The following is a 14,505-nucleotide window of genomic DNA, read 5'->3' on the forward strand; positions in this document are numbered from 1 at the left end:
GTTGGCTGCATCGGTGCCATCCACCTCAACCACCCCCACAGAGGGCTCCCTACAGGGGTCACTCAGACGTAGGTCACTGCGTCATTTACAATGGCGCTCACCTGAAGGCAGAGCATGTGGGAAGCGACAACGTCCATGTTAGATGGACAATGCACTGTTGGCCTGCGGGCCGGGCACATGGACCCATATGCACTGTGTTGGGGAGGGGGTATGTGTGCTGGGGATTTGGTGGGGGCAGAGGGTTAGTTCCACTTTAATAAAAGCCTGTTCAAACAAGACGGAAAACAAGGACATTCATGATTGTGTACAAGTGTTATTTATTTTACAAGTGCTCTTTGTGACGTGCCCATCCACCAATTCAGAAATAATTCTCAATCAATGCTTGTCTGGCCAACCTCGCTTCTCTCACCCCATCCTTGTGTGCATTATCCCCGGCAACAGGTACCTGGTCATCATCACTCCCATCCCCTGGGTGTTGCCCGTCTGCATCAGGGGGTAGTGGCACATTCCTACGGCAGCAGAGGTTGTGAAGTATGGCACAAGTGCGTATAATCTCGCCAACTTTCTCTGGCGCATACATCTGTGCCCCTCCACTACAGTCTAGGCACTGGAACCATGCCTTCAACAAACCAAACGTCCTTTCTACACACATGCTGGTCCTACTGTGGCCATTGTTGTATGCCAGCTCTGCCAGAGTTTGTGGATTCCGCACAGGGGTCATCAGGCAGGTGAGTTGTGGATATCCTGAATCACCTGCATGGGATGAATTGTGTACATGAGACCTAGGTTGCTTCACTGGGTGTGCAAGGAATAAGCATCAATACACTATGCACTGTGGCCATTTTAGTGTGCAACGGGGACATGCAATGTGATGGTATACATCTACCATCTTTCAGGCCATGCATCATCTGAACCGTACGTGCACCCTGTGTGATTGAGTGGGCTGTCCTGTGACAGATTACATTTGCCTGCACATGGGATTACTGGACTTGCATCAGTGGATGATGACCTATGTGTATGGGATTGTGTATGACACTCATGCTCAACAAGCATGCAACCACTTGTCCTTTGAATATGGTGTATTCATGTTCTACGGGTTTGCTCTGCAATGTACGCCATGTCCCTTGTAGCCCACTTTCTACACGCACCGCTCCCTGTGTTTGATTGGCACAGTGGTGCATCCATACCGTCAGGATGAGGCTCCCGTCATGACTGGCTGTTCAGGGCCAGTGGGGATTTGTATTTGGTTGTGGTTGTCTCAGTGGATGGTAGAACTTAAGCTACATGGCAAAGTGTTTGCTTTGTTTCACATGCATGTAAATGTGCATTCATGTGTCACTCTCTCAGGGATGTTCATGTTCATATTTGATCCTGATCATCTACAGTGGTTTAGTGGATGGGTATTGCATTCCTCTCACTTTGCATCCCTGTGTGGTGACCTGGGTGAGGTTACTCTTATGTGTCAGGGTGTAAAGCAGCACTGCAACACAGACAAGGTGCATTCTGATTGTTGTGGTCCCATGTGTTATGGTGTTTTGAGAAGTGTGTGGCCATCACCTATTGTGGGTCCAGGTGTGGTGGATGTGTGCAGTTGTCCTTGTGTGCCACACACATACGTTACTGATGCTGTGATGGTTGTGGCTCCTGGTGGCATGCAAGGCTTCCTGTGGCTCTGCCCCCCCCTACATTTGTTGTACTTTGCCATGCATTTCAGGCAGGGTTTGTACTCACCCACTACCATGTGCTTTGGGTCTGTGCCTCTTTGTGTAGGCTAGCAGTGTGCTGTTGCGCAGCACATGGAGTCGTGGGCGGATCCAGGGTAGCGAGTGCAGCAGTGGCTGATGGTCAGGTCTGGGCTACATGTCATCTGCACGTTCAATGAATGGAAATGCTTCCGATTCCTGTACGCTGCCTCATGGTCCCGGCGTGCAACCAGTGCAGCATGTGTGCAGTCTAGGGTTCCAATCACGTTCGACACTTGGGCATTCGCATAGAACTGTGCCTTAAATTCATTCACCTGTGCCTGGGTGGTGGGCAATGCAATGGGTTCGTTCACATGGTGCAGCAGTGCATCCAGCACCAGGCCCAGGACTGCACTAAATGTGGACTGGGCCAGGCCATGCTTAATGGCAACTGTGTGCTGGAAGCTGCCCGTCCCAAGGTATTGTAGGAGTGACACCAGCTTCACGTGTGGGGGCACAGCGGTGCTGATGGCAATCCTGCAACCAATGTCACCTTGGATTGTGTCCAGCAACTGGGTGATGGTAGCCCTGTCCAGCCTGTACTCGGCCACCAACTGACCATCAGTCAGGGCCCAGGGCGTTGGCCTGACCCTGGGGATGGCTGGCCGCCTTGCTGGAGTTGGATTCCTCCTCCTCCTCAACCCCCCACCTGTGCTCCCTGTGCTGGATGTCTGGCCTCTGTAGCTCCTGGCGTAGCATGTAGAGGTCCATGTCAAATGGCAGCATGGTGTTGGGAAGTGTGTTTGGGGCCTGGGTGGGTCTTTTGTATACTTCTTGTGTGCATATTTTGCACCTGTGCCTTTATTGCCCTCACCTCCGAGCTCGTAGCGCCAATACTCTACTTATGATAGGTCTGTGATAGCACGTTGTGTTCTGGGCATGATTACAGCTTGCGCGATTACAGCTCGCTATAATAGCGCTAGGCTGGAATAGCGCCGGCTGGATTGCAGTCGTGATCAGGCAGGGCGGTATTGGCAGCACTAATACCATAAGCACTGGATTTAAAGGCTTCCACCCAACTCGTGATGAGGCACATAAAGTTCAAAATGTATAAGCACTTGTTCAAAAACGAGATAATTTGACTCACTTCCAAATGATAAATAAAAATAGTTTAATTCAATAAATAAAGCACTTCCCTTCAAAAAACAAAAGCAACAATTTAAACAAGGTGTTTTTAAATTTCTCACTCCGCATACAATGAAAAAGAAAAGTAAGTTAACATAAGCATTATAGATCGAAACCAACATTTCTTCTCAAGCTTCTATTGTATATACAGGTGAAAGCACAAAGAGGGCTTTCAACAAGTGGTAGTTGCCTAATACAGCAGACATATGGCCATGAACCAATTCCAATACAATTCAAATAGCTGAATTCAAAACATCAAGCAGTTTAAACAAGAAGTGGCCAGTCTGTAAGCTGTACATCGCAGACACAGTTCTATATTTTTGCCATAATATTAAGGCATGGAACCTGTGGGGGATACCCCCGCAACCCCTGCATTATTTTTTAAAGGAGTGGTGGACACCACCGCAACACCTGCTCCCAAAACCCCCAAAAATGATCCCCCAAAAATATCACCTACGGCCGTTCCAGACAACCATATATACAGCAATATTTTTGGTGGGGATAATATGTGTCGGCCTATGCACAGCATGTGATCTAAGCAGATGCCACAAGCCTCAGAAATATTTATAGTCACTTATTGCTTGTACCTGAATGATCAAAGATAGCCAACAGATAACATATTGAAAGACCAGTCACTGACCTCACTGATTGTACTCCCAGAGTGCTGATAGAGACCTAAAATGAGATGTAGAAAGAAGCTAATCGAACTCCTGAACTTGTGACTAAATGACAACATTTAATCACCTCCACCGTGGGCATTCACTCACCCACATATGGATGTCATGAAGCGCAGTGTACGTGAATAGACGTTTCAAAGGGCTTGCTCTGTAGAATCTGGAAGAGCGATATATGTGTAAATGTGCTACCCCTCTCACACTACATACAGAAAGTGCTGCCCATGTGTATCCAGATTACCTTCCGAGTAGCACAAGAAATCAGACACTTAGACATCCCCGGACTCGCTCCCATCAAGCCGGCCCTATTAAGCCTGCTTTTAGACTCAGGACGGTGTGTCTAAACTCTCTTGGCTCGTTCCTCTCTGTGGTAGTCTGTTCCCTGCCTTAATCCCGTTGTCATTCTTTTATTCCTGTCTCTGCGCTGTTCCCCCCCATTGGGGTCCTGCCCCAGCCCCATTATTTTTGGTCTGTCCCAATGCTGTCCTATTCCTGTGTCCTTGCTAGTCAGGTTCTCCTTCAGCCCTAACTTTTTGGTTGTTCCTTCCCTGAAGTTTGAATCCCCCCTTCTGCTGGTCATTCTTCTGGCCGCCTGCTAGTCTTGTCCTCTCTTCTTGCGCGTCAGCCTACTGGATTATCCGCCAGCCTCTCTGCACACCTGCCTACCGGTCCACCTGAATATCTACCAGCCACCTGACTGCCCATCAGCCTGCTTGAAGTCGTGGCACCTCCATGAAGTAACTGGGCAGGTGGAGCTGCAGCAGGTGCTACAGCGGGAACCAGGGTGAAGGGCAGCTTGGTATTCGTGGGCCATGGTAGAAAAGACAGTGCAGGAGGCATCTCCCCGTAAACACTAGCACCCCTGGCAAAGGTGTCAATCAAAGGAATCTGCGACTGGGAGACCAAAGGTGCTGAAGACGATCTGGGCAGCAAGGAGATCTTCGCCAAAGTGGGTTTGCTGGCAGAGATGGTAGCCGTTGATGATGAAGTCAACAAGGGGGTGGATGATGTCACTGGTGTGTGACCCGTCGACAATGAGGTTTTTGCCATCCACAAGAACTTTGACCTGTGGCTGATAGATGTGGACATCGATGAATGGCATTACTCTGAATTTTAGCTGCAACCGTCGACGTAGTAGCCTTAGGAGCAGACAATCCAGTCAACGAGGTGGCCGAAGCAAGGGGGAGGGGCGGCTGGGGGGGGGGTTAGCTGAAGTGTGCAAGTTTTGTTCCTTTTTCAATTTCTTCCCCAGGGAAGATTCCTCGTTTGACCTCTTAGTAAAGGCAGTCCACGTTCCACGGGCCTGACAGTTCTGGCAGCGGCATGACTGCAGACCGAGGTCTAGTCAGAGGCCCCGACACCCTCCTCCAGCCATGTCACCAACCTGCAATGGCGATCCTTGCATGTCTTAGACAAAAAGCATTGGCAGAGTATGTAGCTCTCCATGTCGTGGTTGAGATGCAGGCAGTATAAGCACCTCTCATGGTGGTTCTCCGCATAGACATTCTTTAGGTGATATTTAACGCAAGCCCTAAAAACGGTTTTCTTCTTAGTGCCAGCCATCACGATGGTAGAGGAAGGCATCAGACCTGGAAAAGAAGACTTCACGCGGTTTGGAAGATCCGCCGATAGTCGGGATCTTCACAGGCAATCGGTCCCCGTAGCTGGCAGTCACCGGAGTGACCAAACATGAACAAATGATGGAAAAAGATTTTATAAAATAGGACAAAACGTCGAGATTTTGAAGAGTGAAAAACAAGGACTCCAACACTTGATGATGCTACAAAAATCTGAAGATGGCCACCAGGGGTGGAGCTAGGGAGAACTAATCTAATGGGATGGTACCACCGGGAGCCCTCCTAGCCGCACACAACATCCACATCCACCAATATGCCAACGAGACACAGCTACACCTCAAGATCGACTCCATCAAGGGCAATCACAGGATCAAAACCTGCCTCTCGCTGGTCCAGTCCTGGATGTCCAGTGCGTGCTTGAAGCTTAACCCCTCCAAGACTGAATTCCTACTCCTCACCAACAACACCAAACACCGAGCACAACTCCTGTGCCAAGTCCCCCGGGTTCCACATCAACAAATACCTCTCCATCAAGGCAAACAAAGCTAAGACAGCTTGGTATCAACTCTCAGTCCTGCGGAAAGTCATGCTCTTCCTCCCTCCGGACAGCTTTAGATCCACCGTTTAAGCATTGGTGCTATCCCACCTGGTTGGGGGCAACGCCCTCCTCAAAGGCCTCCCATCGTCTTCCATTGTGCCCGAGAAGTACCCTACACGAGGCTGCACGCCTTATCAAGGGTCTACAAAGACACAACCTCATCAACCTTGACTGGCTCCCACTGCAAGCAGGAATCACCTTCAAGTCTTGCTGCAACATCTATAAGGCAGTCGCCCAGAAGTCATCCAGTTAACTCGTGGAGAAACATAGCATCTCTGGAGGACAGCGCACCACCAGAAGCCAGGACACCTGCAGACTTGAAATCTGCTGCTGCAAAAAGGAAAGGACCTGAAAACAAGCCTGCTGTGCATATGCCCCAAGACCATGCAACCTCCTCCCCTTCAGGATCAAACATGCCCCCACACTTCTACAATTCAGACAAGAACTCAAGACCCGCAACTTCAAGGAGTCTTTCCGACTCAACACCTCGGCCATCATTTCACCCCAAGCCACTTAACTCGCTAGACGTCGTCTGCCCCTCTCCTCCCTGTACAGCTGTAACCCTCCTCTGTATCCTACCCCCGTTGTATATCTGTGCTGCTACCTCTGAAAAGTGCTTTGTTATGCATCTGTACTGTTGTATACCTCTGTAAAGCTCTTCGCTTTGTATATCTGTATTGTTGTATACCTCTATAAAGCTCTCCGTTCCTCTCGAAGCTTGGTCCGCGCTCAATAAATATCATAATAATAATAATAATGTAACAGCAATAGGCTTTATAAGTGACAAGCAGTTTTAAGCTGAAGACTGGGACAGGTCAATCCATGAATGATCCAATGTTGGATAAGTCTACATACCTGTTGCTGTCCCCACACTCACGTCTTCTATAGAGTCACAAGAGCATAAAGTCCTGACCCCAACTCGCTCTTGCCCAACCTTTGGTGGTGGAACCTGGGTCAAGGATCCCTCTCTAGGCCTTACCTAGTGTTGGGATTGAGTTGAGTACTTCCCTAAACTTTATCTAAAATTCTGGCTCTTATTAATCATAACCACCACCTTGCATACCGCTATATAAACCTGACTGAAAAGTATCTACTTATGAACTGGTGACTTTTGGGCACAATGCACCAAGCCATCTTAGAGTTGGACTTTGTAAGTGGTAGGTGAGCTGTTCTGTGATTCTAAAGAGTTCTTTCAATTTGCTATGCACCTGAATATTTACCTGTGGTTCACTGGTCATTGAATCAAATGAGATTGTATTTCTCCTATGGGTGAATGTATATGGGATACATTACTCACCGTAATCGTATTTCTGATGCTTGTATCTGCTTAGATTCACATGCTGTGCATAGGCCGACATCTAGTGGAAGCTGCGGAGTATTACAGTTTGTTTTTCGAAAGTCGAAAATGGGCGTCGACACAGGCGTGCCAGTAATACTATCCCTAGTGTGACGTCCACTGTACCCAAGATCCCTCACGCGTGTAGGATCCTCAGATTGTATTTTTTCTGACATGAGGAAGCATGAGGAGTAGCGTGAGTACAGATAATCCAAGCAGATAGACAGAAAAGGTAAGACTACAAGCAATCATGCGCCTTCTCTCGGAGGGGAGGAAGGGTGGGTCGCATGTGAATCTAAGCAGATACAAGCATCAGAAATACGATTACGGTGAGTAATGTATCCCTTCTGAGGCTTGTGGAATCTGCTTAGATCACATGCTGTGCATAGATTAGCGAGCAGTACCAGAAGAAGGAGGTGGGATGTGAGAAGGGTCATGAGCAAACAGGTGTCTTAGAACCGCTTGTCCCACTTGTGTATCTGTCTTGGAATGAGTGTCAATGCAGTAATGCTGAGTAAAAGTGTGAATAGAGCTCCAAGTAGCCGCTTTGCAAATGGTGTCGAGGGGAACATTTGCAATGAAAGCCAGAGTGGCACCAATGCCTCTAGTAGAGTGGGCCCTTGGCGTAAAAGGCAGAGTCTTGTCAGAAAGAGAGTAACACAGCTGTATACAGTTGATAATCCACTTCGAGATAGCGCCCTTAGAGACGCGATCCCCCTCTCTGCCTGTAGCTACGGAGACAAACAGTTGATCTGTTTTCCTTAGCGGTCTGGTTTTATTTACATAGTATAGGACCGCCCTACGCACATCTAGGGTGTGTAGTTTCACCTCAGCCGAGCTTTGCGGGTTCTGGAAGAAAGCCGGAAGCTCGATGGACTGGTTTACATGGAACTTGGATATGAATTTAGGTGAGAACCTAGGGTGTGTGCGTAAAACCAGTTTGTCCTTGTGGATAGTAAAGAAAGGATCCTGCACTGACAGAGCCTGAATTTCACTGACCCTTCTTATGGAGGTAATGGCTACTAAGAAGGCCGTTTTATAAGTCAGGTGTTTGAGACTACTTTTATGCATGGGTTCGAATGGGGGTCCCATGAGCTTAGCTAGCACCACGTTGAGGTCCCATCCTGGCGGTGGGTTCGAAATAGGAGGGTGAAGTCTCTTTACTCCTTCCATGAAGGCTTTAACCACTGGTACTTTCCACCACGAGACCTTGTTATGGGATGTGGTGTAAGCCGAGAGGGCTGCCAGGTGTACTTTCAGCGAGTTAAAAACCAACCCTGCATCCAGCAGGTGGAGCATGTATGTCACAACGTTGGAAGGAGTGCAATCAACCGGGTTGATTTGTTTATTCTGGCACCAGATAACGAATCTTTTCCACTTATCAAAGTAACAGTGCCTTGTATTTGGTTTCCTGGACTCCTTTAGAATGTCCATACACCTCTGTGGTAATTTGAGATGTCCAAACTCTATGACTTCAGGAGCCATGCTGCTAGGTTCATAGAGTTGGGTTCCTGATGCACTGTTTGACCCTGTTGCTGGGACAGTAGGTTGTACCAGGCTGGGAGTCTGATGGGTTCGCACACCGCCATCCTGCGTAGGTGTGGAAACCATGGTTGTCTCGCCCACATGGGAGCAACTAGGATGAGCGTCATAGATTCCTTGTTCATCTTGTACACCACCTTCCTGATGAGAGGAGTTGGTGGAAAAGCGTACGCAAACATCCCTGACCAGTTCATCCACAGGGCATTCCCTTGGGAGTCCGGCTGGGGGAACCTGGATGCAAATCCTAGGCATTGTTTGTTTTCGCTTGTGGCGAATAGGTCTATAGTGGGGAAACCCCACTGAGAGAAGAGATCTTCTACTACGTCTCTGTGAAGGACCCATTCGTGTTCTTCTGGGAGGGAGTTTCTGCTTAGAGCATCCGCTAGGGAATTGAGCTCCCCTGGAACATGTTGCGATGACAGGAAGATGTTCCGTCTGAGTGCCCATATCCATATTTTCTGGGCAAGCTTGGACAGATTTGGCGAACGAGTCCCCCCTTGCTTGTTCAGATAGAACATGGCTGTCGTGCTGTCCGTCCTGATCTGCACCGACAAGTTCAGTAGATGGGGCTCGAACGCCCTTAGCGCTCGGAATACTGCCAGAAGCTCTAGCAGATTGATGTGGTTCTTGGCTACTGAGTGAGACCAGAGACCCTGAGCTGTGTGGTGGAGATGGTGAGCTCCCCACCCAGTCAGGCATGCATCTGTAGTCACCACGGCTTGTACTTCGGGATCGTAAAAGGGTTTCCCCTTTGCGAGATTCTCTCTTGTCCACCAGTGTAGGCTCTGTACGAGTGTTGGCGAAACGACCACTAGATCGTCCCAATGACCACTTGCCTGAGACCACTGTTTCGCCAACCATTCCTGCATGGGACGCATGCGCAGACGCGCGTGGGGGACCAGGTAAATGCATGACGCCATCATGCCCAGTAACCGCATAGCTTTGCGTACTGTTATCTGTTGACCTGACTGATAATGCGGAATTTGCAGAAGTATATTCCGAATTCTCTCTTCCGAAGGGAAGGTCAATCCTTTCTGAGTATCTAGGATAGCTCCTAGAAACTGTTTTGAGGTGCTTGGCACCAGACTTGACTTTTTCTCGTTGATGGAGAAGCCTAATTCGTGGAGGAGGTCGATAGTCCTCTGAATGTTTGACCTGCAAATTCCTGGGGTTTCCCCCGTTATGAGCCAGTCGTCCAGATAAGGGTACACCGGGATTGCTTCCCTGCGTAGGTGTGCAGCCGCCACCGCCAGTACCTTGGTGAATACCCTTGGTGCTGAAGCTATCCCGAAGGGCAGTACCTTGAATTGGTAGTGGCGACTGTCCACCTTGAAGCGCAAGTACTTTTTGTGCGCTGGGAGCATGGAAATATGAAAATAAGCATCTTTCATATCCAAGGTTGCCATGTAATCCCCCTTTTTTAGGAGGGGGATTACCTCTTGTAGCGTGGTCATACGGAATTTTTGGGGCTTGACATATTTGTTGGCAGGCCGTAAGTCCAATACTGGGCGCATTGTCAAATCTTTCTTTGGCACAAGGAAGTAAGTTGAATAGATACCCTTGTTTACCTGGTGTCCTGGGACGAGTTCTATCGCGTCCTTTTCTAGCAGAATGGCGATCTCCTCGAGAAGGATCCTTTGATGCTCTAGGGAGTGCACTCTTTGTCGTGGAGGATGATTCCGGGGACGCTGCAGTAGTTCTATACAATATCCTGCGGATACTGTTGACAGCACCCATCTGTCTGAGGTGATCCCTTCCCAAGCCTGGGTGAAGGTGGAAATGCGTCCCCCTACTGGGGTTGCGTGGCAAGGGACCCTGAACTGAGCGTCACTGTTTTGGTGGAGGCGTGCCCCCGCCCTTGTTGGGGCTGCCTCTGCCTCTTCCACGACCTCTCTTGTTACCCCTGCCGTAACTCTGGGTAGACTGCTGGTTGTTATTCCATTGTGTACCTTGTCCCTGGGCATAGTTGCCTCTTTGTGAATTTTGGCCGCGTGGGCGACGAAAATTATTGTTCCCCCTCTGGTTAGGGGGTTTGTTGGTAAGCTGGCCAAGGGATTTGAGAGTCTCATATTCATCTTTGGCATTTTTAAGTGCGTCTTCGACCGCTTTCCCAAACAATAGGTCGGGTTCCACTGGCTTGTCTATTAAAGAAGCCTGGGTTTCTGTCTTGAATCCCGACTGCCGTAACCACGCATGTCTCTTGATAACAGTACCTTCTGCTATCAATCTCCCTGCGTTGTCAGCGGCGTCGAAAGTTGCTTTTAAAATGCAACCAGACACGGCTCTCCCCTCTGCCGAGATCCGAGCCAGCTGGCCCTTTAACGGTTCTGGAGCAGAGGCAATGAGCGCCGCGACTTCTTCCCATTGATGGCAATTGTAACTAGCCAACAGGGTGGTGGAATTCGCAATCCTTGCTTGGTAGGCGGACGTTGAGGCTACCTTTCTGCCAAACCCGTAAAGTTTTTTGCTCTCCTTGTCGGGAGGAGCTTCTGATGAAGATAAGGGCGTGCCAGCCCTCTTTCTAGTGTTGGTCACCACTAGGGAATCTGGTTTAAGATGTCCCTTTATATACAGAGGGTCAGACTGGGCTGCCCGGAAAATCTTTTCAATTCTGGGGTTGACAGCTCTGGTGAGGTTAGGATTCACCAGGGAAGGATCTATTCTTCGTTGGATGGATTTGAGGATAGGGATGGTCTGAGCGACCGGTCTTCTCTCTCCTACAAACTCCTCCGCGAAGTCCCTTTCCTCCTGTACACCGTGGGTGTCGATGTGGAAGTGTTCCGCTGCTCGAGCGAGAACCTCGTTAAGGAGGGGCTGGTTATCAACTGGAGAGTCAGTAACTGGGGCTTCGCTTTGTACTGGGGAATCTACTCTGTAAATTTCCTGCTCATCTTCTCCCTCCTCCAGGTCCTCATCCTCTGCATAGTAATCTGTCCCGGTTTGTTCTTCCATAAATGCAAACTCCTGGTCCTCTTCAGGGAAAACTTGTCCCTGATAACTGGGGAGTGGAGTAGAATATGGAGTGGAGTAAGGCTGAACCTTGAAGGGTTCAGGTCTTTCGACCCGGGGCTCTTTACTTAGCGGGATAGGATCGGAGGAGCCTGAGGGTGTGGCCCCTTGAGGGTTATATGAAAGAAAGTGTTCTGGGTTCTTATCATAAAAATCAGCCAAGGAAGACATCCTAGACATAACCCTGTCTATGTCTTCACTGGACCATTCCCTGGAACAGGGTATTACTTTAAGGGTAGACTTGTGTTTGCTTGTCTGCTTAGGCTTTACAGGGGTGGAAGGCTGTGCTTTCCGCTGTTTCCCCCCTTCTCCGTGCGTGGAAAAATGTTTTCCCTGTCCCTTGGGGGCCCCAGAGACTTTCGACGCCTGGCGTCGAGGGTCTGGAGAGGTATCTGTGTGCTTCGGGCGTGGGGCCTCACTGATGTTAACCGCGGTCTCGGTATCTTGGAGCGCGGCCTGGGGGTGGAAGTCGTCTTCGTCTCCCGACGATCGAACTTCCGTTAGTGTGTGTAGCGAGGCACTCTTGGCAAGAGTGGATGATTGCCTTGCGTCGTGAGGCGATCTCGATCGAGAGCGCCCAGAGGACACCGAGTCGGACCGTTCTTTTTGTGCCTCTTTCCGGGAAGTCGACGTCGTCGAGGTCCGGTTGGTCTTAGTGTGTTTAGTGTGTGTTAGGTGTGTAGCGCTTGCGTCGCCGGGGGTCTTCCCCATAGCCGCCTTGCCGGACGACCTTCCGAGGTCGGGGACCTGCGCTCGTCGGCTGTCTTTCGACGCCGTAATGCCCTCGCCGTCCGAAAGTACGGCGTCGCTGCCATCGCTGAAGGCGCCCTCCGCTGCCATGGCCTCCTGCCTGGCGTGGTGGGCCCAACGCTTTGTCGAACGGTCCTTAAGTGTCTTAGGTTTAAACCTACTACACGCTCTGCAGTTCGCTTCGGGGTGATCCCTCGGCAAGCAGAGATTGCACGTGGCGTGCCTGTCGACCCAAGGGTATTTGCGATTGCACTTGGGGCAGAATTGAAAAGGGGTACCCTCCATACGCACCTTAAGGCAGCGGGCTGCTAAGTGTAGGAATATATATAAATGTAACTATATATCAAGAGTGAAGAGTATGTACCACCCCCCACTCTCCCTACTTGTAAGGGCCGAGGCCAGCGGCCTACTAGGCCCGGGCCGAGGCCAGCGGCCTACCGAGGCCCAGATCCGTCGTGCAGCAGTCGACGGTCGATGACTTCTCCAGCCGTCGTCGAGGTTGAGGGTCGACGTTGGGGTGGGGAAGGGAATGAATAAGAATTAAAATTATAATAACAGCAAAAGTATGGCTAAGGCCAGGGAACTCCGCAAGATGCTTCCGACCAGTATGGCGGAAAAAAACAATCTGAGGATCCTACACGCGTGAGGGATCTTGGGTACAGTGGACGTCACACTAGGGATAGTATTACTGGCACGCCTGTGTCGACGCCCATTTTCGACTTTCGAAAAACAAACTGTAATACTCCGCAGCTTCCACTAGATGTCGGCCTATGCACAGCATGTGATCTAAGCAGATTCCACAAGCCTCAGAAATTTGTTTTATAAGTGTTGAAGCTTTATCTGTTTAGTGTGTAATCTAAAGGCCTAATATATAATAGTATTTTTATACTTGTCTAACTGGAATTACTGGTGTTGCTTTGTGTGGACTCATTGTAGCCCTAGACCACTCTCACGCCCATCCTGAGACTAAGCCTTGACGCTCTGCTACCTTATCTTGATTGGGTTTGACTGACCACTCAGTGTCTTCACTGTTCACCATAATAGGGTAGGCTCCCACAGGGCTGATTTTGGAAATCCCTCTTAACAGTGTACATTTACTCTTCAATGTTCCAGCTATGAGTCTGAGAGTGAGTGTGAGAGAGAGTGTGTGTGTGAGTGTGTGTGTGAGTGAGTGAGTGAGTGAGTGAGTGAGTGAGTGAGTGAGTGAGTGAGAAAGCCTTGCACTTCACAAAATGCAAATGCCATTTCTTCCTCTCTTAGTCTCTGCACTACAGGTGCCACTGCCACCTATCGGCCAACGCTAAAAAGGCCAAAAAAGGTCATCTCTAAAATAACCATCCCTCAAAAAACAATTAGTAAGTGCAAAGGAATAACCACCTGCTCATCTGCAATTGCAGTGCACGTGAAAGGCGGCAAGATTCTTCAGAAAAATATATATAATTAAATCTTCATCTATCTCGATTGCATGGAACAGTAGGAGGCAGCATTTAACCTAGCTCTCAAAGCAGAAATGTAGCAGAGTCCATTTTAAAATAATCGTATTACCTTCATACAAATGATTACAGTACCTGCGGCCTGTCGGAGACATATTTTGCACAGTGACGAATAAGACGTATTGCTTCCATGCTGGTGTCTGGAAATGCTGCATTACAAGCAAACTCTGACAAACACTTGACTGCATCTTGGAAAGAATCAATTGTAGCTGGGAAGTGTTTTTCAAACACTATTGCTGCAAATAGAAGATGTAGCTGAGTAGTGTAAACAGAACAACACGTAAAATTAAAATCTATCAGCTACTGCCTTCTGCATGCATTTACCTGACGTAATAGCGAACACTGGTTTCATATGATTAAAACATGCAAATATATACATTTTTACATACTGTATACATACACACACAAATAGACACACAATGGGCCTCATTACGAGTCCGGCGGTAGCTGTGCCGGAAAAACATGCAGGCTGCCGCCGGACCCGTAATACCATTCCGCCTCCGTGATTGCTGGAATCACCGGGGCATTACAACCCAGTAATTCTGGAGGCAGAATACTGTAAATCCCCATCCCCATGGAGTCCGATGGGACTCCATGGGGATGGGGACCATGGAAACACTGGTTCTGTCTGTGACAGAGCCAGTGTTTTCCATGTCCGC

At 49.2% G+C, this 14,505-nt stretch overlaps 1 protein-coding gene across 1 annotated transcript in view; it reads right to left on the reverse strand.

The window, feature by feature from the left end:
• The window catches only part of ARFGEF1 (ARF guanine nucleotide exchange factor 1), a 1,973,034-nt gene that overhangs the window by 406,632 nt on the left and 1,551,897 nt on the right, over positions 1-14,505 (reverse strand). The window contains exon 28 of the mRNA XM_069621149.1: positions 13,922-14,082. Coding sequence (XP_069477250.1) covers positions 13,922-14,082 — 161 coding nt within the window. The remainder of the gene's footprint in view (positions 1-13,921; positions 14,083-14,505) is intronic.

Source organism: Ambystoma mexicanum, chromosome 5q (genome assembly GCF_040938575.1).
Source record: "Ambystoma mexicanum isolate Mex_15411 chromosome 5q, UKY_AmexF1_1, whole genome shotgun sequence".
Taxonomy (NCBI): domain Eukaryota; kingdom Metazoa; phylum Chordata; class Amphibia; order Caudata; family Ambystomatidae; genus Ambystoma; species Ambystoma mexicanum.